Here is a 25,174-nt window from a genome sequence, read left to right as displayed (position 1 = left end):
TTCGCTAGGACCCGCGTTGCACCCACTTCGGGCTGCGTCATGTTTAAATGCGAAACGCTGAAACTTACTTTGCAATCGAAAATTGTCAAGTAAACTTTATTTCCATAAAGCACAACACTGAGCTAGGGTATGTACTCAAGTTTATTTCTTCGGTGGCGCTCCCAGAACAAAGGAAGAGATTTTACCTTCACAACTTGCGTTTTCCACTGCCTGATTAATTAGGACATCTTCGTAGCATTTCGCGCAAAATTGTGCTCACAGTTGGCATCCAGTGATTGCATTATGTTGCACAACAGTCTGAGCGCAGTTCGAAGATTAAGTGAGTAACCTTTAGCCAGCCTCGTGAAAGGCCCGCACCTAGTAAAAAAAAAAAAGAAAGAAAGAAAGAAAAAACAGACGTGCAGTCCATACACGAATAAATACGCTATTCTTGCTTTCCTGTACAAGACGCTGTCAATGACAAGTTTGTTTATTGGATCGGAACTCTATGAATACAAATAAAGAAATAAAGACACATATTAAACATACAGTGATAATTTCCTTAATTGTACGAAAGTTAGTGTTAATTAAGTACCCTGTAGTGACACAATTTAATAAGGATTTGTGAATGATGGAATGCTTCAGACTGCCTAAAAATTGTATTTTCAGAAGTCCGTTTTTCTACAAACAGTCTGCAATTTAAGTCATTAAATTGGGGCTGACAGAGCTTACTTCCCGCATAGCCGCACTCACATCCCTCGTTGAAATGCAAGAAGCACGTATCGAGGCACAAGATCAACGTACTTCCAACCTCGAGAAACTCATTTTAAACCTCACACAGTCCCTTAACAATCTCAACTCCACCCTAAACAAGGCATTTAATGTTATCCCAGGCCCTATGGAGGACAAATACTACCAGTTCAAGTGCACCCACCCCCTACCTGCTGACCCCCAGAATTAAGCCCGCCACCCTTCTCGCTCCACATAAACAGTCTCAATAACCAGTATCATGGTGATCACAATAATTCAGTGGAACTGCCGTAGCCTCTCCACAAACCGCACCCCCTTCCAGCAATGGCTGCTTACGCAAACCACACGACCTCACTTTATCGTACTCCAAGAAACAAGGCCCACCAAAAGCATCCCAGGCTACCGAGCTACGTCGACACCGCCTCACTGCTGTCTTCCATTTATGGTCGCCGTAACATCGCTGATAAACAGCAAGGCGTTCCATTCACGTTAATTCCATATGTAACAGCCTTTCTTATTACCCAGACCCCCCGCACCCCCCCCCCCCCCCCCACACACACACAAATTGTACCACCATATTCTCTACTCTCTTTCATTTTCTTCGATCCTTTCCAAGACATCGTGCCATTATTCTTGGTGCAGACTTCAAAGCCCCAAATACCATCTGGGGCTACCCTAACATAAGGAGCCCACATCCAACGCTCTTTTTGTGGGGTGGCAGCCTTTGAAAGGGTACTTGCCACCGCCAGCTAAACTGGCGGAAACGCGGCCGACAGACCACGTTTGCCGCAGCCCTTGGTGACGTGAAACTAATTACCTTTTAATAAACTTTGGCCTCAGCAGCCCGAGAAATATAGCGTGTGTTACCGCAGTACACGGTATGTCAACGTTTTAGGTAAACAGGCTAGTAAACAAAGTCTTTATAACGGCACACTTCGAAAAACACCCTTACAAGTGGAAGGAAACGACAATGTTTAATGCAGTCCACATTGTTGGCATGAGATAATACTGCCACGAGTACGCCGTCGTGCCTTTTAACTTGTTGCTTTATATGTGTCGCACAACATGCAATTGAAAAATAAGTTTGATGTGTTAAAATAAAAGATCTAGCCTATTAAAGATGTATGCAGACTTCGTGTGTGCGCATTGGTGCAAGACTAAGTTAAAGAAATTTATTAGATCGCCTGCCAACATGGGTACATCCGAGCGTGACAAAAAAAAAAAACAGGAATGTGCCGCGATTTCTAGCGAGACTGGGGAGCAAAATGACTATACCCACCAAATTTGGCAGTAAGCAGTGGTCACAATTTTAGTATCGTCATCACCCAAAAACAGCGTTGCATGTAGGCTCCCTATCCAAACAATCTGCGCCCTGGCCGCCTTCATGCACACACTATGCAACACTGTCATCAACACATCAGACACACCCACACGAGATGGACACGCGACACAACACCATACAACGCCTGACCTCACCTTTCACCATGGCAACAACCCCCCAGAGTCTTTATGGACACCCTCCTATCCATCCATCACATAACTAAAATTAAACTCACCCTCACTCATAAACCTCTTTCCTCTTTCGACCCCTGCGAGTCCAGGAGTCAGCTCCCAACTATGATGTGTGGATGTACTCGCTACGGCGAAAGCGGTGTTGGGACTGGGGTAGTGTTTAGGCCGGTGATCCTTCAGCCCGAGGGATGAGTACGTCCGGGAGTAAGAGCGAGAGAAAAAGGGGTTTATTCTACATATTTACAGTGGCTCCACATATGGAAGCACATCGCTTTGAAAGTCTCAGCTCACTACATGTCTGAGCACATATCAGAACACGTCAGGACACACCTCTGCACCCAAGGTGTCTCCTTATAAAACATTCGTCTTCCCTAGTTGACCCGACTAGGGAATCAGATGACCTTGATGCGGCAAATCAGAGCGGTCGTATTGTTCGCTGAACTCCGCCTCTAATGTTGCACCTTCGAAGCAAGGACGAGGCAATCCGGAAACAGGGGGTTCACACTCCTTCCACGAAAGTCGGTGGCTTAGTTTCTTGCCCTCCGACGGTCATCTTGCCAGGGTGGGGAGAATGGCCTTCGTGCTAATCCCCGCTTCTAACGAAGGGTGGTGATTGTGGTCGGCCCCTTCTAAGTGAGCTTCTTTGTCCTCGCGTCACTGCCGGTGTCGGGCCGCGTCGCCAGGTAGGCCGTCGCTGATGAAGGGGGTGGCATCGGGCGAAGCACCCAAAGAATGCGCACTGCCGAGTTGGGGCTGCTTGTTTGCCCGTCTCGTCGGTGTCGGGCACTGTGGCCGTCTGGGCGACGCTGATGAAAGGGCCTGCCACGATGGGAAACAATCAAAGAATGCGCCCGGCCGATTCGGGACGCAACAGCGGTCACAGGCCACCACCACTACAGAACCTAACCCTCCGTCCGACCACCCCGACCCACACCTCATTCGTCCCTGGAGACGTCGTAGACGTCTCCTTAGTCGCATCCGTACCCAACCTCAGAACCCCCAGCAGTGGACACCTTAGACACACTCAACACTTACATACTAATTCACTGCTCCACCTTTGACACAACGAATTGGAATAGCATAGGCGATTCTATCAACGCTTCCCTCCACAAAAAAGCAGCCTGTTTGGTTCTCCGGTCCCTCCTTGGCCCTCAACCTGCTCCTCTCCCCACAATCCGAAACCATATCTACGAGCATGTGACTACTTCCATCCTTCAGCAGCTCACGGATAGGTACATCCTTCTACCACTCCCTTTCTTGTACCCTGAATATATTAAGGGTACAAGAAAGCGTTTTGGATAGCCCCTTCACTCTGGCCGAGCTGGAACGAGCCTTGGCTCAAAACAAGGCTGGAACCACTGCGGGTTCGGACTACATCACCTACATCATATTGAAGAACATGCCTGATTCGAATAAAGAATTTCTTTTACATAATATAAATGAACACTGGACAACCAGAACTCTTCCCGGTGAATGAACCCCTGCCATCATTATTGTGATGCCAAATCCCGGCAGGCCCGCCACCCTCTCCAACCTGCGGGCCATTTCACTCACTTACTGTGTCGGAAAAACCATGAAACGCATAGTACTCGTACATCTATACTGACTTCCTCCCGCTCAGTCAGATTGGTTTCCGCTCCCACATGTCTGGTCAAGACCTATTTCTCCTTCTCCAGGAAGCTTTCTTTCAAACTTCGAAGTGTCATGTTCGCGCACTGGTCACTGTGGACGTGCGCAAAGCCTTCGATACCCTACTTCATGACGCTGCCTCCCCCCCCCCCCCCCCACAGACCCTGGCTGTGGATCCCGACTCCACTCTTACGTTTCTTCTTTTCTCCGCTCTCGACAAGCCCAGTTCCGAGTCGGGACCACGTTATCGCCATTTCACTCACCCGCGGAACACCTCAAGGAGCCGTACTCTCTCCGACCATTTTTAATTTCTGGCTAGCACATCTCGCAAAGGCCTTGACTGAGATTACCCACCTACAATCCATTCTATATGCTGATGATATAACCCGCTGGTATACTCACGGGTCACCGGGGGAGGTGGAATTCACATAACAATATGGCATCAACCTCATTTCCGAATTCATTTCCCACTCCAGTATGCAATCGGCTAAAGAGAAATCTCAGCTGCTGCTCCTTTCCGCTACTAAGTACCACCGGTCCACTAAGTGCCCCCGCACGTCATTCTGCCAGGTTCTAGGCTTCCCCCTCGAAGACCTGTCTTTCACACCTGAGCAATACAGTCCACGATCACCACATGCCACCAAGTAACTCACTTAGCCCGACGAGTGGTCAAGCAGCGCGGCGGCCTCGTCAAATGCATAGCGAGTCAAATTGCAACAGCTTTTGCCTAGAATAAAATCGTTTATTCTCTGCCATACTGCACACTTTCGCAGACACAAATGCATCGCATTCAATCTGCTTTGAACACTCTCTATGAAGCTGTCCTACATCTCCCGACACACGCATCCACTGCCAAGCTATATGCAACAGGCCTGTTTCTTCTCCTTGCAGAGATCTTACGCCTCCACAGGAACTGACAACTGGGTCGCCAATTCAGCTCTATACAGGGCTATGGGCTACTGCAGCGGGCTGGCATCTGGCCCATTGGCTTTCCTCTGCACACCCCTCAACGACCCCTTCCCAGCAACCTCCGCTTTACCCCTATTCCTTCTAATATGACTCCACATCTTCATGAAGGGCAACAAGCCAGGGTAGCTTTCCACGACCCTTTCTCACAGGACACAATCACATGCTACGTTGACGCAACGTATTGCCGAACTCATGGCTTCACTGCTTATGTCGCAATGCCCTCCCCCTTGACAGGCCTCTCACGTCTACTTCTGACCCTTTTTTATTTCCGGCCTCTCCTCTATCCCTTGAATTGGTCGCGATCGTTCACACTACGAAAGCACTAACCCTTTTCCCTCCCTCTCCTCAATATCGCATTTTCTCGGACTCCATGGCAGCAATTCGGGCTCTTCGCGACAACAGACTCCCCGATAATCTTCATGACTACCTTTCTGACGCTCTCTCCTTTCTTTCCCCTGCTTTGGTCACTGTGGTGTGGGTGCGAGGTCATGCGGGGATTACCGGAAATAAGCTCGTTCATGAGCTTGCCCGCGAAATTAATAGTCGGGCGCCGGTGATCCCGTGGCCTTAACCGCCCATAGCGGAGGAGGCACACTTTTCTCTAGCTCTAAAGCAGCACTACAAACATCTCCGGCCTTCATGACAGATTCTTCCGCTACCACACCCTTTCCTCTCCGCTGCCCATGTACACACTCAGGGCCATACAGTGCAACACTTTGATCACTCGAGCACGCCTATACCTTTATCGTTACCGCTTCGACCCCTCATGTCCCAACTGCCCCTCTACGTAGCAAATGTAGAGCACCTTTCTCTTGCCCTGCAGCCCTAAAATCGCCTCACTACCCTAACCCTCCACCATCATACTGGCGGGTGTGGTTGGCGTCGGTGGCCTTCGCCGACCAGCTAGCCATGGTCTTCATGGCGGAGGAATATCCATAGGTGTTAGTTTGATCTGAAATGAAGTACTTTCTCTCTCTCTCTCTCTCTCTCTGCGCGGACAAGGAACGCGCGGACAACACAGGCTTACGAGAGCGAGGGTGACGTGGCGTCGCGGCGATGCCCTCTCCATGCACGCAACAGCTAGCGCATTAATGCGGCAGCAGGTGTTCGCTTTCGCCCGCTCTGCTCCGTCGAGGCCCGCTCATGACGGTGTGTCGCAGCCAACTGGAACTCTGTCTAGTCGCACTTGTGGCGTGGAGTCGCAGCCAATAGGAATTTACTTGCCGTTTCGTTGCTACAGACAACGTACGCAGGCTTTTTCACTCAATGAGCCATTTGATGATTTCGCATCAACAGTATGGTTTTCATCTATGGTAAGCCGCCTTCTCCGGAGTACTCAGTTCATGCATTGTCTTCTTTGGTGGCTCAGCCATGCTGTCACATCACCGTGAATCCAAGCTTTTTCTGGTGTTTGATGGTGCCCGTTTATTGTTCACAAGCCTTAAGATGCCTCTAGTAACAGAAGAGCGTAGAAAATGGTGAGGGAAGTGAAAAAACACTAAGTCGGTCCGAAAATGGCAGCCAGTCCGAGTTAGCTACATGTGTTTTTTTTTCTTTCTTTTTTTTCTTTTTTGGAAGCACATACCACCGTCGATTCAGCCACTCGAAAGAGCACCCGAGCTGATGATTGGCTGCAGACTACACACTAGGTTAGGCGAATTATACCCAGACAATCCGAGCGACCTCGTTACGCTTCCTGCAATGGTTTTTTATTGCCAGAATTGGATGCTAGCGATTGCGTCTACGCCTGAAGTCTCGCTGCATGACCTCCAGACAAACCGACATAAATCAATACAGTGATGGGCCTGGTGGCTTATTTGGTGAGGAATGCCAATGGTGACACGTGCATCACAGACATCGAAACCAACATGGAAACCGGGGAATCGTCAGAGCTTTTTTTGACCATATCCTCAAACTTCCTCCAATACTAGTATTTGAAGGCATCTCTTACAGACCATCCATGTACAATGGAGGGCCACTGGGACGGATACATCTACGCTTCATGTGCCCTTGCTGAAACGACGTACCCGAAAGCCACAACCAGGTGTTCGCTACGCCAGCCACATAAAAATATAGCGCCTTGTGTTAAACGAGAGTGGTGTAATGCTGCGGCAAGAAATGCGGTCTTGGCTGTTTGTTCTGCACGCAAGCCCCTCGAGAAGTACTTAATAGTGTGGTAATTGGTGTAGTCTCATGTGGAATAAAAACATATATTGCCTGCTGCCTTTAATGGCCCGAGTCACATTCATCATATTACCGCGAAGCCTCTATGAAACGTATGTTGAAACGAAAAAGTTTGGATGTTAGCTGAAAGAAAGGAATCCAGTTGATTCTAACAAGCCCTACTTCGAAATGAGATCAGAAGTCAATTGGCTTTTGGCTTCATTCTTCAACGCAAATGCGTGGTACTGTATATAAGGCGAATAAAGAAAAAGAAAACGGGCATTCTCCTAACTACAACCGACCATACACACAAGCTGCTTGTTCCATTCCAGCCGAAATTCTCGAAATGGCAATAATGACGCTGCATTAGGTGGAGTGCATCCCTACGATTTACATGCAAAGCTGCGAAATTGTACCCAAGAAGCGGGTCTACCGGGTCCGTGCATGAACGTTCCAAATTGGCCTGGTAAGTAGAAAGTACATTTTGCAGAAATGTTTGCTACGAGCTCCTGCATGTGCGCTTGCACAAATGTCTTGGGTTTGCATGCCTTCTAAGGTCACAAGCCACGAATTCACGCGCATCATTCGTATAATAATTAATCCAACTTACAATTTGGCCGTTTCGTTGTCTAGAGCTTAACCAAAGCCAGAGCAAAACAAATTTGTTGGTTAAAGCAAAAACTAGGATGTTTGTCCTAAATGGTGAAAAAAGGTTATAAATTGAGCAAATAGGGCATATACAAAATGTCAAGCGCCATCTATCGAGTTCCAAAAATGTGCCATCCTCCATCTTGCCGAGGGCATGGTAAAACATAAGTGCTCGTTTGAAAGTGTAGCTACACGTACAGCCGCTGCGTTCACCGTTGTTTATTCGCATGTGCGTGGTCGTTTTCCATATTTGTATTTGGCATTCAGTTACCTTGTCTGTTTGTTTTTGGTATTTAGATGCCGTGTTATATATAGGACGCCTACCCGGTGTTTGGACAGTTGATCATGTTATTGCGCTGTGCTCGCAGCTGGAGTGACCGTAAACAGTAAAGACCTCAACATGCGAACGCATGAGAGCTTCTTAGAGCGACTTCTATAGGACTTATTTAGCAGCAGCAGCAGCAGCAGCAGCAGCAGCAGCAGCAGCAGCAGCAGCAGCAGCAGCAGCAGCAGCAGCAGCAGCAGCAGCAGCAGCAGCAGCAGCAGCAAGCAGCAGCAGCAGCAAGCAGCAGCAGCAGCAGCAAGCAGCAGCAGCAGCAAGCAGCAGCAGCAGCAAGCAGCAGCAGCAGCAGCAGCAAGCAGCAGCAGCAGCAGCAAGCAGCAGCAGCAGCAAGCAGCAGCGTCGCAAATGTGCGCCGCGTAGTCTCGATACCTGTGTCTACTCTTCGGTACACTTTATGACGCCTCCTCGCAAGGTACGAACCGCTGCTGAAGAAACGAATCGTAGAGCTACGCGCATGGCTGCAACCAGGCAACATGGGACTCAGCAGACCGCTGTGCAGAGAGCAGCACAAACCACAGCTCGCCGTCGACGCAGGGCGGACAGTTCAAATCGTTCTCGTAAAAACGACGTGAAGAGACTTCGCCGCAAGGACCCTGATCTGCGTGGTGCGAAAATGGCGCTACTATGGAGCCGCTCCTCCAGCTTACGCTGTGACTGTGGTGCGTGTGCAGCGCAGGCATGTTACTTTTTTACCCACGCTTTATGTTATACCCCTCCAATGCGAGCGAAGTGAAGTGTACCTCTTACACTTTCTCGGCTTGCGTCCTGGATAAATTCTTGCAATTTATCCCCAGCGTTGTTCAACAGGACAATGTAATCTGCAAACCGCAGGTTGCTGTGATATTCGAATTTGATCCGCATTCCTAAGCCCTCCCGGTCTAATAACTTCAATACATCGTCTAAGCCTGCAGTGAATAGAAGAAGAGAGATTGTGTCTTTTTGGAAGACCCCCTTCTTGTTAGGAATTATTCTCCTGTTCTTGTGGGTAATTAACATAGCTGTGGAGTCTATTTAGCGTGAGCACTATTCATACGCTTCATATTCTCATCGCTTCATATTCATATACGCTCAGGTTGCCTCCATAGTACCACCCTCCCAGCAGCCACCGCTGCCGGCACCTGCACCGCACGGGTCCCTGAATCCGATCACTGCACGACCACCACCTCTTCTGTCTTACAACGCATGGACCCCGCCTCGACCTGTTTGCTACTATTGCGCCATCCGTGGCCACAATTCAAGGTTTTGCCGAAGCCCTCAGCAAGACGACAGGCGTGGCTATACCGGGATTGAAAGGGACGAGTTTTCTGGCTCGGTACCACAACGTCGGCGTTCTGACTACAGCTATTATCCACGACGCTCCCCATCGCCGCAGGAATTGAACGCTACCGGTTCATTGCGTTACCCGCGTCGTCGCTCTCCATCACCGATGCGGCGCTCTTCTTCCCCTATTCGACCGGCTACTTCATCCTCCGATCACCGCCCGGGAAACTAAATAGTGTAGCTTCAGGAGGGACAGCTGCATCCTTTGGACAACGTGAAACTCCTCCGGCGCCCCCATCAAATGTACTTTTGGTGTGTGTTGAAGGTGTACGGACTTAAGCCTTGGTTGAGACGGGTGCATCGCTTTCCGTTATTAATACTGACTTGTGTTCTCGATTGCGAAAAGTGAACACACCTTATAATGGCCCTCCCCTTCGTTGAGCTAATGCAGCTCTTCTTCAGCCCTCTGGTGCTTGCACCAGAGGGCTACTTCCGCCGCTTCATCAGTCATTTTGCTGCCATGGCGTCGCCGCTGAACAAGTTGCTGATGTCAGGCACTGCTCTCACTTGGACAGACGACTGCGAACTTTCTGTCCAAGCCCTCAAGCAAGCCTTAACAACCGACCCTGTCCTCTGTAACTTCGATGTGAACGCACCAACTTGTTTGCACACCAACGCCAGTGGCCATGGGATCGGTGCTGTCCTTCTACAGCGTGATACCACTACACGAGAGAGAGTTGTTGCTTATGCCAGTCGCACATTAACGGCTGCCGAAGAGAACTACTCGATAACAGAGCAGGAACGCCCCGCAGTAGTTTGGGCCATACAAAAGTTTCGACCATATCTTTATGGATTCCACTTCACAGTCATAACCGGCCACCATGCCTTATGCTGGTTGTCGTCAATGAAAAATATGTCTGGTCGCCTTGGTCGCTGGGTGGTCCGATTACAAGAGTACGATTTTGACTTTGTCTACAAGTCTGGGAAAAAGCATCAAAATACCGACGCTCTGTCTCGCTGCCCCCTGCCACTACTATCTTCGAGCACGTATTGTATTGCTCGCTACTTGACGATGAGACTTAAGTCTCCACTTACGTTATTACCTGTAGCGGTTACTGCCAGGTTATCTTCCAATCCAATCGCGTCTCTTAGTTCGCCTCGTGTCAACGTTTTGATCCCTACTGCAAATGCATTATCCCACGCCTGTGCGGAACTACTTCTGCACCAAATGACAGATTACGTCGACAACTGCGACTATTCAAGCTCGGCAATGATGTGCTGCACAGCTACATTTAGAACTCCGATGGCCACCGCTGGGTACCTGTTCTTCCACGTTCGCTGAGCACACATGTCCTTGAAGCCTTTCACAACAACCCATCTGCTGGCCATTTAGGTTTCCACAAAACTTACCCCCGCATTCCGAGCCGTTTCTTCTGACCAGGCATGTCTACCTTTGTGGCCAAGTACGTCGCTTCTTGCGTCCAGTATCAATGACGGAAACGACCGTCTTCGCCTCCTGCTGGCCTTTTTACAGCCCACCTCATGTCCCAAGACACCTTTTGCCATCGTTGGGATAGACCTAGTCGGCCCTCCGCCCATAACGCCGACAGGTCATCAATGGATCGTAAGAGCTGTTGACCATCTCACACGTTACCCAGAGACCGCTCCTCTACGCTCTAGTTCGGCCTCAGACGTTGCCGACTCCTTTCTGGATGCCATTGTGCTGCGTCATGGTGCACCTCGTGTACTGTTGAGTGATGGTGGCAAGATTGTCATGTCAACAAGGATCGAAGAAGTGCTCAAATACTTGTGGTACAGTTCATAAGACGACATCCGCATACCACCCTCAAAGAAATGGCTTAACAGAGCGATATGATATCAATGTATATCGGGCCAAACCACAACAACTGGGACAAACCTTTACATTTTGTGACGTTTGCTCAAACACTGCTATCCAACGAACAACGGGGTACTCACCTTTCTACGAGGTTTACGGCCGTTCGCTGACATTCAACATCGACGTGGCTTTCCTCAATGCCCCAACTAACACCTCGGCCAGTATATCCGAACAGTTCGTCTCGAAACTCGACGAATGTCGTCAACGTGCTCGCTCAACACAGAAGTGAGTCAGCTAGATCGCAAGCAACGTTACATCTGTCGTCGAGACGTCTCCTTTCGTCCTGGAGAGGAAGTGCTCCTTTGGACGCCCATTCGTACACCCGGTTTGTGTAAGAAGTGTCAATCACGCTTCCTTGGACCCTACATTATTAATGAACAAACATCCCCCGTGAACTATCGCGTTACTCGCGTCGAGGTTTCTTCGGACCATCGTTATCGTGGTTCGGATATCGTTCACGTTTCACGTCGCAAACGAGTCGTTCGGCGTTTCCCTCCTGGCTAAGTCGCGGCCTGGCTGGCCGCTTGCACGCGCGGGGTAATTAGTGTCAGCATTATTCATACGCTTCCTATTGTCATCTGTAGGTGCGCATCATCACCGTTTTGGGCCTTTTGGTTGTGGGGTTTTTGCTCGGGCGAATAAAGAAGAACCTGACTGCCTAAACCTTGTCTCACAATATATATATATATATATATATATATATATATATATTGTAGCACCCGAAAAACTCATCGATAGTGACACATTGGCAACTTTGCTAACCCTTATTTTAGAACTGAATAATTCCGAATTTGAAGGACAGCACTATGTCCAAGTTAGTGGGACGTCTATGGGTACGCGAATTGGCCCCAACTACGATTGGTGGCGTGGAGTAGAGGTAGAACACCCGACTTCAAATCTGAAGGTCGTAAGTTCGAATCCTGCTCCATTCCACTACATTTTCAGGCATGGAGTGGTGCCTGACACCGGCAAAGAAAAAAATACATATTGCCGAGAGCTAGTGGGGCTATACTAGTTCAGGTGCAACCAAACTAGGCAGGCCCACTAAGCTTCATCAAAGTCACTCCCTCACCAGAACAGGAATTGGCCTCCCTGGTGCAGTATTCGGCCACTACCTCCCTGATGACTCCGAATTAACCCATGGCCCTCAGTCCCCAGTGGCTGCGGAGCACCTGACCAAGGCGGCGGTCAGACCTGCGACGTGGCAGAGGGTGCTAAGAATCTCTGGGTCCGGACAGGCCGCCAATGGAAACTGAACCTGGCAACGCTCAACACGCGCACCCTTTCGAGTGAGTCTAGCTTAGCAGGACTATTTGAGGAATTATCAGGCATTGCCTGGGATATTATTGGCCTTAGTGAGGTTAGAAGAACTGGTGAAGCTTACACAGTGCTGACTAACGGCCACGTCCTCTGCTACAGAGGTCTTCCAGATAAGAGAGAATCCGGGGTAGGATTTCTAGTCCATAACAACATAGCGGGCAACATTGATGAAGTGCAAGAATTGGGTTGAAGATGAATATGCAGAAGACAAAGATAATGTTCAATAGCCTGGCAAGGGAACAAGAATTCAGGATCGCCAGTCAGCCTCTAGAGTCTGTAAAGGAATATGTTTATCTAGGTCAATTACTCACAGGGGACCCTCATCATGAGAAAGAAATTTACAGAAGAATAAAATTGGGTTGGAGTGCATACGGCAGGCATTGCCAAATCCTGACTGGGATCTTACCACTGTCGTTGAAAAGAAAAGTGTACAATCATTGCATTCTACCGGTGCTAACATATGGGGCAGAAACTTGGAGGTTAACAAAGAAGCTCGAGAACAAGTTAAGGACCGCACAAAGAGCGATGGAACGAAAAATATTAGGAGTAACGTTAAGAGACAGGAAGAGAGCGGTGTGGATCAGAGAACAAACGGGGGTAGACGATATTCTAGTTGACATTAAGCGGAAGAAATGGAGCTGGGCAGGCCATGTAATGCGTAGGATAGATAACCGGTGGACCATTAGGGTTACAGAATGGATACCAAGAGAAGGGAAGCGCAGTCGAGGACGGCAGAAAGTCAGGTGGGATGATGAGGTTAGGAAATTCGCAGGCGCAAGTTGGAATACGCTAGCGCAAGACAGGGGTAATTGGAGATCGCAGGGAGAGGCCTTCGTCCTGCAGTGGACATAAAATATAGGCTGATGATGATACGCGAACATATTTGTGGGTCAGCTAGAAGATAAATTTTTGCCAACCAGGACCTTAAAACCTTGTTATTACAAACGTTACATTGACGATGTTTTTTCTGATTTGGTCTCATGGTGAACAGGAACTGCTTTCCTTCATATCTGACTTTAACAATGCCCATCCATCCATACCATTTTCTCTCACGTATTCTGCATCTACTATTAACTTCCTTGACGTCCGCGTTTCATTGCTAAATGATAAACTATTTACTGCCCTATACAAAAAGCCGACCGATAGATGTCAATATTTGCACTTTGATAGCAGTCACGTTAAACATTGCAAGACGAGCATTCCTTATAGACGAGCATTCCTACAACTCGATTCGAGGCGAAATCAAATAATGACTATTGGATGCGTTGACCGAACAGAATAGGGCTATATATTATTCGCTATTGAAAAGTTTCGAGTATTCACACACCCCTATAAATTGTAACGCCAGATTTAAAAGGGAATGTTTATCGAAAACACCCGTGTACTTAGATTAAGTGCACGTTAAAGAACCCCAGGTGGTCCAAATTTCCGGAGTCCCCCACTACGGCGTGCCTCATAATCAGATCGTGGTTTTGGCACGTAAAACCCCATAATTTAATTTTAATTGTATTTTTAAACAGGGTGTCCCAGCTATCACGCAGCACGATTTAAAAAAATAGGAACGTGGTTACGCGAAGCAAACCTAGTGCGTATTCTTTCCAGCACAGTGGAGTAGCCGCCAGTAATTTTTTTCGTTACTGAGATTTAATTAGCTAATTGTAATTAATTATCTAACTCGAGAAGACCTGAGCCTTTGCCAAATGAACTAGTTTTCACTTTTTGTTCAGGCCTCCCTCCAGTTCTTTATGGAAAAATAAACCTTTATGGAAAAAAGTAGTGTCCTAATTGCCAAAGTGTCAATGACAAAATTGTAGAGCAACATGAAAACCCCCCGATACAGCTTTCTGTTGCTCAATACGTGCTACATAAATGTGTTTTCCCGAGTGCAAAAGGAGCCCGCGAATACACGCAGAATTGCCACGCGACTGGCCGCTCGAGGCACTTTGCGTGTATTTGCGGGCTCCGTTCACATTCGGAAAAACACATTTATGTGGCACGTATTGAGCAACAGAAAGCTGTATCGGGAGTTTTTCATGTTGCTCTAGAATTTTCTCATTGACACTTTGCCAATTAGGACCGTACTTCTCGAGTTAGATAATTAAATACAATTAGCTAATTAAATCACGGTAACGAAAAAATTACTGGCGACCACTACACTGTACCGAAAACAATAAGCGCTAGGTGCGCGTCGCGTGACGCCGTTCCTCCTTTTTTAAATCGTGCTGCGCGATAGCTTGGACACCCTGTATATATATATATATATATATATATATAGAGAGAGAGAGAGAGAGAGAGAGAGAGAGAGCTATTTTCATAACTATAGCTACAAGCACTCTGACTAAGCAATTCAGTAAATGTTGCTTACCGGTGCTGTGCAGATTTGTGCGCTCTCAGAAAAGCTGATAATTCACCTGGGTTCGTGAAAATTATTAGGTGTTCTGGTACTGTTTAGAAAGATTGCCAAAGTATTCACAAGAATTTCAGGTGCATATGTGAATACAATTGCGAATACAATTATTAGCCCGCAAGGACACCTCGAGAACATCCTCCAATTGTTTACATGCACCATATATGGTACTACCCTGCAGTTATCCACACTATCGCCGACGCTATGTTTATACGCACAGAAACACGGTTTGGTTTTCGTGTAGCAAGAAAGGTAGCCTTCCTATGACTGTAGACTGGGGCCTCTCGCTGAGTCATGTATCAGGCGTCAGGGGTGGTTGTGGAATTGCGGCTTAAGCGGCTGTTCTTGCTTAGCGAACTTGTTTTTAATTATGTCTGTGGGGGAAACCAACCAAATGACCACAACATTTTTCTAATACATAGAAGTGCGGCTAAACCGTGTTTGGCTTAGCGGGAGTCTACTGCACTATATATAGAGAGTACCAAAAGTGATCACAAGAACACCACTATTCATAATTATCAACCTTCAGTTATTAACGTCCACGCGATATTCCATCGAGATAGTGCCTCTTCGAGGAATGTTTTTTTTTTCTTTTTTTTTTCAGAACGAGGAAACATTACGAAGATACTCTGGCAGTACAATCCTGAAGGGCTGTGTGGAATTTTTTTCTATTTTTATCAAGGTATGTTGTAAGCAAGATACACAACGTGCAATACTGTTGTTCATCAAAGACATTTGCATATATTCCTACAAACTAAGCAAGCAGAATATTCATGTGTGCAGCGTGCAAACACAGCATTGCGATTTTAAGAAATAAGACTGCCATGACGAAGGATGTTACAGGTGGTACAGTGGCTGAAATTGGAATTTGGTAGATTTTTCACGTGCAGTGGGCAACGTTCGCTCCGTGAAGTAACAAAATGTCATCATCACCATCATCAGCCTATATTTATGTCAGCTGCAGGACGAAGGCTACTCCCTGCGATCTCCAATTACCCCTGTCTTGCGCTAGCTGATTCGAACTTGCTCCTGCAAATTTCCTAACTTCATCACCCCACCTAGTTTTCGGCCAGCAAAATGTAGCTCACGATATCTGAGGCAGACATGTTCGGCGCTCATCCACTTGCGTCAGTTATACAGCTCAATACATGTAGCGCAATACGTGAGTCGATGCAAAAACACGCTACAGTACTCGCTCACATGTAACAGCCGATGTCTATATTTTATTTACTCATTATTGCGATAGCAGTTATTGCACCCGTGGGGGACTTATGGCGGTGCTGCAGTGACGTCAGCAGGGAGACACGCCTCTGTAGTCGTGTTCTCGTGCTCTGACTGCATGCTTGCGTATTATGACGCTCTCCAATTCCTACTTGTCCTTTTTTCTAGTGTTAGTTTTATTAATGACATCACTATGAGGACAACAAATATTATTTATTTAACAGACCTTTCACATAACCACAGTCATCATGGTCAGGTACCCGCTTTAGTGGCTCAGTCATGAAACATTACGCATAGCTAGTAAACGAGTCCGCGCAGCTTTAAAAACGAGGCACAGTCTCAGCGTTTATTCGCGAGCCTTCGCCTCGATTGTGGCATTGTCGTGGAATAGTAATTTTTCATTTCGCTGGCAATTCTAGCCACTTGATGTGGCATATATAAAGGCCTTGCTGACACCCCCCAAAAAAACTAAACTTATATTTTCACTTACAAGTGCTTTATCTCTTACAGTAGTTGCATAGCGTTCTATCATGTTTCCCAATCTTCACGCATTCTTGACACTATTTCCTTGCAAACTACCCCTTTCAAATTTGAAAGCTTTATGTTTATTTAGGTTATCGTGATTAGACTATTTCTGCTCAATGTACTTTCAGACGGGTGGAAAACATCATTTCGGAAAACATCACTTTATCACTGTAATAAAAAAATTGCAGGTTGAGGAACACAGTAAACCCTGTGAACATTTTATTGAACTCCTTTGTGCGCCCCCTTTTTTTACTGGTGTGTTTAGCGCTCCGGCTATTTATTCGGTCATGCACCAGCAAACGCCAACTTTCAAACGCCAAACCGATTTTCATTTCGTGGTTTGCAATACGCGAGACGGGCTTACGGGTTAAATGTATTGCAAGCGGTGGTCTATAAGGAAACGTTGTCGCCTTTCTCTATTTTTACGCGGTAGAAATAATTTTAATGGCTGCACGAATGGCTGCACCCGGAAACTTGCCCGCTAGTCATTGCAGGAGAAAAAAAAGTAACAGTAGTGTTACACTAAGTGAACTAACATGCAGGGGTGAGCTTAGTCAATGTGGAAGTAATAAACCAATCTCAAAGGTTAGCGCTCAAGCCCAAGACTACGTAACTTTGTCTTCCTTGACGATTTATTGTGTCCGCCCTCCTTTTACACGTTCCAGATGTTTCATAAACACTGCAAAGTTCTTTATAGGTGGTCAGCTGCACAAGTTAAAAAGTAAACGATAGCACTTCTATGGCGATGTACGTAACTATTATTGCGATGGCAATTACATGGACACTCTAGGCGAATTTCAGCCGTTGGCGTCGTCGTCGCCGTCGCCGTGAATTTCCGTATAAAGCCAACGGGCGATAAAACCGTCGCCACGCGCCGTATACGCTGTATCTGCGAATCAAAGCATGCGACGGTGAGCCAGCAATCGTGGCTCGCGCACACAAGGGCGGGAAGTGGGAAGGAAGCGCGCAGTTTTCCAGTCACGCACAACGCTCCAGAGGTAAGATAGGGATGTGGAGGGGCCGCGCTATACTGCGGCCGCGCGCTCGCGCCGGGCCGAAAGTCTCCGGGGGAGGCTGGGAGGATGGAGGGGCCACGCTTTACAGCGGCCGCGCGGTCCCGCCGGTATGCAAGGATGCGGGGGGGGGGGGGGGGGGGGGGGGGGGGGGGACGTACTCTGCGCCGCGAGCGCTTGCCCGCGCGGCTGTATCTTGAAAGGCTTCTGCGGCGGGGGCGGAGGCCGCGCTCCCTGTGTTTTCGGGGCTAACATTGCGTTGATGCAAGCGCCGGCACGAAGGTCAATTCGCTGACTGCGCTGACTCAGTCCAGCGTTTTAACAGCGAGTTTCCGCGGTCATCGAGTGATAAGCGTTCATGTTTGCTTGTGCGCGTGGGACACCATGTTTGTTAATTTAGTTAGTGTGTCTATGTTCACAAGTTTATACCACCGATAAAACTACAACCCTTACTCTGTATGCCTACCCACTAATTTGCTATCGCAATCGATGCTTCACCTTTCGGGCGAAACTGCGACTTTTTTATTGCGACAGCAATTGCATGGACACTCCAAGCGCATTTCTGCCGTCGCGGTGGTCGTGGACGTCGCTGTGAGGTTCTGTATAAAGTCCAAACACGGTAACATAAGTAGCGGAAGCTTGCAAGGGTAAGCGACGATCGCGGCTCAATCTCACGCGCGTGAGGGAGAAAGACGGGGCGGCAGTGTGCTTCTTCTGTCACGAGGCACGGGGGGAAGGCGAGGGAGGGGCGTGGGTGGAAGCGTTCTACTGCGGCAGCGGCTGCTTACAGCGCGGCCACGCGGGCGCCATATCTAGACACCGATCTGTGACGTTGACAAAGCGCGCTCGCGCGGGCCTGATATTCAAAGCGATCAGCGATGTGGACAAAGTGCCTCTAATGCCGGTAGCATCGAATGCGCTGTGCTTTCGACGTTTACTTCGCGTTGAGGTGCGAGCTGGTACGAAAGTCAATTCGCTCGCTGCTGCCGCCACGCCTCCTCACTCCATCGTTTGGACAGCGAGTTTCCGTGGTCATCAAGCGAGATGTGTTCATGCTTAGCTGTTCACGCGTCATACCATGCTCGTTCATTTGGTTAGTAAGTAAATGTTTACAAGTTTATACGGCCAATAAAAATACTGTTCTTAGTTCGTATAGTTTAGTAATTTTCTATCGCAATCGATACTTCGCCATTCGGACGAAACTGAGACATGTTTTGTTAGTAAAACCAGCTCATTAAATTCATTGAACTGATAACATACTATCGTCGTAGATCACTTTTTTTCTAAAAGTGCAGGAATTTCCTTTTATAAGTGTAAAATGCACGGAATGTCAAGCATACCTGGAATCTGGCACTCAGTCGCACAATTCCTGTTTTAACAGGTTCCTGGCGTTTTTTGAGTCGCTTGGGCTTGCGTCGTGACGGACCATTTAAAGATGCTGACCCGTCACTTACTTACCTAATGCCACATTTTACCTTCATTCCAGATTGTACCAAAATACGCAATTTTGTTGCAATAGTCCTAAAGAAGTGGACACATTGCCGCCCCGAAGCAACCACATAATTTCTTGAGTGGCGTAAAACTTCCTTCGTGATTTGCTTAAAGCGCTTTGTCGCAAGGAAGCTGGGCCCGAATTCACAAAAACTTCTTACGCTAGAATTTTTCGTAAGAAAGAATTTTCCGTATGCCAGACATATCATCTGGACCTAACTGGAACTGGCGTTCCAGTTAGTTTCTTAACAAAACGTCGCTTTATACATTAAAACATAAAATTAACTGGAACGCCAATGCATTTCGCCGCAAAATTCAGGGATTAATATCTCGAAACTGGTGTCATCCCGAAAATAAATTCCAAGTGGATTTGCCTTGCGAACTCCACGACTCCAATTTGTAAATTGCTATATGGGCCGTCAGGTAACTAGTCAAAATTTAATTAGTGAATTTTGGTTGATTAGTCGAACATGCCTTTCAATTTTTTGTGCAAGTAATGTCCGCCCCTTCGAGTAGACCATCTCATTAACTTGAATTGGGCTATCGGCCACAGGCAACCTTAAATAAATTTTAAAAGTGTTCGCTGAAACACCCTGTATACGACGAGTGTTTTAAAAGCAAAGTCGCTAACAGTCTTCTTGTCCTTCATCATTTCAAATATTAAAAATTATAAACACTAAGATCATATACACTTGCTAGTTCAATTACTGAATAGTAAAAACCAGTCAAAAGACGAAGGACAAAGAAATAGACGTGGCACACACGATCAATCAGCTTCCGCTCATTTCACAATCAGCTTCCGCTTTTTCACAATCAGCTTCCGCTGATTTGTGAAAAAGTTTACATAGGTCAAACAGGCCGGTGTATTAATGAGAGGCTGCGAGAACACTACAATTCTTGGAATTCCTCTGATGGAGCAAATCTGCCTCGCCATTGTCGGGAATGCGGCTGCGTCCCGCTTTTTTCCAATGTTAAAATTCTCGGTAGGGGCAAGGGCAAGACGGAGCGTGAAATTCTCGAAGCTTACCATATCAATTTGCAAGGGGATAATTGCATCAGTTCTACCTCTCTCTCACTGATGCAGAAGGAACTTAGTTTCCTGTCGCACTGGCGTTAGCTACGTGGCGTTTCGCAATCACCTTTGTTCGTGTCTGGGTGTCGGCTTTTGAGCTGCGCATGCTCGCCGGGTTTTCCTGAGAGACGGAGTTCTTCAATAAAGCACAGTTGTTAGTCCAGTCGTCGTGTGTGCCACGTCTATTTCTCTGTCCTTCGTCTTTTGACTGGTTTTTACTATTCAATATGTACCAACTGACCCAGACTGCTACTCTACTAGTTCAATTATAGTTAAACACGGTTCAGGTAATCTGCTCCGCGATATCCTGCCCTTTGTAAGGTTGTGTGCTTGAAGAATGTGAGTGTTCTTCAAAATGCTGAACGTTGGCTCTTGAGGTGGTCCCCACGCGAGACTGCTGTTTTGTCGTTTCCGTGTGAGGTCTGTCAAAGGCTTGGCGATCTCGGTTATGACAGATACTTTCTGCACTTGTAAAGGTTCGCGTTCTTCATATTTATTCAGCATATTAATGTGTAATAGTTTTCTTTTTCTACTTATGTTAAAAACGTAGTCGACCTCATTGTTCCGTTCGATGGCTTTAAATGGACCCTGCCATTGCATTAGGAATTTGCCGGAATCAGTCGGCTGCAAAAGAAGTACTTTATCGCCAACGTTGAACTCGCGAGCACGGCTCTTCCGGTCAAAGTAAGTTTCTTTTTTTTTTTGCGCGTGCCCTCTCCAACTCCAGCTGGATTTTATCAGGTACACAATATATATATTCTATAGCAGTCTTGTATACATTTCCTTCAGCTCCTTTTGGATGCGTAGCAGCTTATGACGGGGGCTTTGTCCGTCCATACCGCGGTGTCCCACACCCCCACAGCGCATGCGCATCCCCTCCCCTCTCTCTTCACTCCTATGCTCCCCCCTTTGTCTCCTCTGAGAATCCGGAGCGGCGCGCAAGACAGGTGGTGCGACAGCTGCATACTCCGCTGGGGGCGCCAGGGTTGTTCCGCGGTATGAAAATGACGGAGCGCGCGCGCCTCATTCTCTCTCCTGTGCAGCGCCGCGATGAGCGCTCGGGCCGCTGCCGCGAAACCATCTCCCGCTCATGCTAACCATCTCCCCGCTGCTTCGCATTAACACACGGTTTCCTTTAGCGGGATATGGAGTAATTTTTTCTTCCTCAGAACGTCTTTACCAGCCTTGTACCGCTACCTGTGCATCTGCTATATGGCGTTCTGCTTGGTGTAATAATATGCTACTGCAGTGCAAAATGTGCACGTATCGACGATACACGGCGCGCATGTCACATTGCGTGTTTCCTCGCGCACTAGGATGCGTTTATAGAACATGTTTGCGCTGCATGCTAGCAAGCGCTGGCGTGGCTCAGTGCTAGAGTAGCTTACTGCCGCGCAGCGGGCTCGGGTTCGATCCCGGTGGGAACTGAGAATTTTTTTAAATGCGAAGCATTTCTTCGCGAACATTTCCTACTTTGACAGTATCTATCTATCTATCTACCCGCCTGCGTCTTGGTGCTGTCACGGCCGTTTCGTTAAATTGGTAGGTACCAAAATTGGCATAGTATGACAGGAGTGCATGACCAACATAAATGATAGGTCATGACATAAATGTCATGATATGCTTGTCATGTAGGTCATGACAATGATCCAGCGAAAAAGATAAAAACTCAAAAACCACTGACGTGGGTTCGGACGTGGGTACTAAGCGAAGGAAGCACTAAAGGATGCTGGTAGAAGTCATAGTCATGAGCATGAGTCGGCAAAAATGACAGTGACTCAGCGAAAAATTATTAACACTCAAAAACCACTGAAGTGGGTTCGGACGTGGGCACTAAGTGAAGGAAACACTAAAGGAAGATGGTAGAAGTCATAATCATTAGCATGACTCAGCAAAAATGGCAATGACTAAGCAAAAAAAGATTAATACTCAAAAACCACTGAAATGGGTTTGGACCTGGGCAATAAGTGAAGGAAACACTAAAGGAATGTAGTAGAAGTCATAGTCATGCATGACCACGACTCAGCAAAAATGAGAATGACTCGGCGAAAAAAGATTACCACTCAAAAAGCAACGGAATGGGTTCGGATGTGGTACTAAGTGAAGGAAAAGGCTAAAGGCTGATGGTCGGAGTCATAGTCATGATCATGACTAAGGCTTTCGCCTTAAGGTCTGTTAGGTGTTGCTAAACGTACTCCTGAGGGCTGATGACGTAAATGTCAAGACATGCGTGTCATGTCAGTCATGAAAGAACTGCGTACGTCTTGGTGCTCTCATGGTCGTTTCGTTAACTTGGTAGGCTCCCCGCACACTGCTTCGCATAACATCGATTCCCACAGGACGTGGGATCTTCCGGCTTTTTCTCATTCCCGGCGATAGCTGCTAGGAACACCGGCGGCGGCGCGGATCCCATCGCCAACTGAAACGGCTATTGGAATAAGCCCATATGAGCTTACGCTGTAAAATCCGGAGTCCACTAAGCACATGCTAATCGAATGCGAAAGTATTCGCCAAGCGATACCCACAGGTAAAGTGCACCTTCGTGAAGTGCTTGGACTTAAAGTGGACAAAAGCATCAATCGGTCAGCAGTCGAAATAAGCAACATACGTTTGGAGTATTGGTAGAAAAAGCAGAGGAGAGATTGATACTACCGGATCCGTTTCAGGCATAGATTTTGAAGAAGAGAAAAAAAAACTTAAGGAGACGTATACACAAATGCGAGAATGAAAAGCATGTGTATCATACTTAATTAACTCAAGGAGGCTAGGTGACTACTTGTCACCGACGTGTTTCAAAGCAGATGCTAATAAATGATCCGCATCAAAGATTTAAAAAAAAAACGAAGCAAATATTCGCAAGAGGATGAGGCATGTGTTTGCTGCAGCTAAAACCCAAAGACAGCTCTGCAAATGCTAATCAAACGCCAAGGTATACACCCAGCGAGACCCGTAAGAAACGTGCACCTTTCAGAAGAGCTAGGATTTATAGCGAATGAAAGCTGGTCAGCAGTCAAAATAAGCACGCGATATTTAGACTATCGGTAGATAAAAAACCACGGAAAAGACTGATAGGACCGGATCACTTGCAGACATTAGTATATATACTAATATACAAGGTAGATACAAAATCAAAAAAGATGGCTGACTAATGGAGTAGCACACGAGGAATAAGGATTATAAACAGGGGTAAGGTGCCACAGAAAGGCTGGCCAACGTTTCGATAGGAGGACCTATCTTCGTCAAAGGCGGCCTCGTCATCCTCGGCGGGTTAGCTTTAAAGGGTTAGTGGAGTGACGTCACGTCGATGTCCCTTTACAGCCAGCCACAGCCGACATCGACGTGACGTGACCCCGCCAAGGTAGATACAGAGATTTTAAGGAAGCAAGAAAAGATTAGGAATACATAGACAAAATGCTATACTGATAAATATCTGTAGATTACTTGATTAGCTCAAAAGGCTAGGTGACTATTTGTTGCCACCCCGTTTCGCAGGGGATGCCGATCCCCATCATCGTCAACGACTCATTTCACCCTAATTCTAAGATATCTAGTTTCAAGGCTGAGTAGGCTGTAAGGATAATTTGTCCGGCAATTCTAAAGTATGCCCTTAGTTACGAAGGACAGATACATGGCAAACGATAAATGACATATAGTCACAGTTTTCCGCCGAGAGTGTCATCTAATGGCTAAAGTGGTATTGTCGTCGCAGATCGTGCCACCTTTTCAAATTTTGTAAGAAAGTCATTGGGCACACTATGAGATACATCCTGCTCAAAAGAGGTTTATTGGACGTGGGCCGTAAATGAAGAAATTTCTGCAGCGAAGAGCACTGGTTCAGGTCGAGCATTGTCTCGCGCACTGCTTTGGCGATCCTGCTTGCGCTTCGGCTGTCCTCCTCTTCTTCATTATATTTGCCCCCGCGGAAGAAGCATTACCCATCCTGGCTATCTAAGATGTGGGCACAGGAGGGTTGAAGTAGGACTTGAGGTGGTCTACATGAAAGATATCGCGTCCACGGCGGCGAAGATCATCAGGCGGCGTAAGAGGCTCGACGACATAGTTAACAGGAGATGTGCGCTTGACCATGTGGTAGGGCCCGCCATATTGTTACGTGACGGATGAGTCAATTGAACGAGAAAATATTTACAGGTTATATATACAGCAGCAGTTGCAGCGCTGACCGGTTGGATTCACAGCGCGAGCCCAGTTCCTTCTTCCTCCTGTTTGCTCGAGTGATGGCACCCGCGCGCCTCATTCAAACGACCAAATACAACACGCGTGTAGCAATATTTAGGAAGCAGTTTGGAAGACAGACCAGGAGCGTGGGGTGGTACGTACAAACATATGAGTGTTTCGGGAAGGAAAGTAGCGGGGGGAAGGTGGTCGGCCCGGATCTCTTTCTGGCGCTGCTGGTCGGTCGTAGTTAAACGCCAGTTGACGACATCCTTTGGCAGATCGGGAAGCTTCGGATATGGGTGCATACTTGGAGGCATCGGGGTTGTAGGGCATGTAAGACGTCTATGGTATACATGGTTGGCGACTGTACAATAGGAACAATGGAGAGAAACTGGTTGTAACTTGTGTAGCAGTATTGTAGGCGTAAGTAGCGAAGGGGAGCGCTTGGTCTCAGTTTGCCCGGTGGGACGCAGTATGGGACGCAAGCATGCAGCGCAAAGTTCGATTAAACCTATCAGTGAGGCCGTTTGTCTGAGGGTGGTAGGCTGTGCTGGTGCGATGGACAATATGGCAGTGATGAAGCAGGGTTTCACGGTTGCTCAAGACGCAGCCGCAGTTGATCAGGAGTTCGCACGGAGGGCCAAATCGAAGAATTAACTGGCTAAGAAGGAAGGGTGCGACGTCCTGTGCTGTGGCGGTGGGCAGAGCAGCAGTTTCGGCGTACAGCGTGAGGTGGCCGACGGCTACAATAACTCACTGGTTGTCTACAGTAGTGAATGGCAGGGGTGCATACAGATAA

At 47.5% G+C, this 25,174-nt stretch overlaps 1 protein-coding gene across 2 annotated transcripts in view; it reads left to right on the top strand.

Moving 5' to 3' along the window:
- The window catches only part of LOC119462222 (uncharacterized), a 48,238-nt gene that overhangs the window by 11,278 nt on the left and 11,786 nt on the right, over positions 1-25,174 (top strand). The window contains exons 3-4 of one of the 2 annotated variants that reach the window (XM_037723570.2): positions 7,335-7,468; positions 15,482-15,559. In XM_037723570.2, coding sequence (XP_037579498.2) covers positions 7,335-7,468; positions 15,482-15,559 — 212 coding nt within the window. The remainder of the gene's footprint in view (positions 1-7,334; positions 7,469-15,481; positions 15,560-25,174) is intronic. The other variant, XM_049672828.1, reaches the window with a different exon arrangement.

Source organism: Dermacentor silvarum, chromosome 8, assembly GCF_013339745.2.
Source record: "Dermacentor silvarum isolate Dsil-2018 chromosome 8, BIME_Dsil_1.4, whole genome shotgun sequence".
NCBI classification, from domain to species: domain Eukaryota; kingdom Metazoa; phylum Arthropoda; class Arachnida; order Ixodida; family Ixodidae; genus Dermacentor; species Dermacentor silvarum.
The sequence above is the reverse complement of the archived record's forward strand: the minus strand, read 5'-3'. Positions and strand labels throughout refer to the sequence as shown.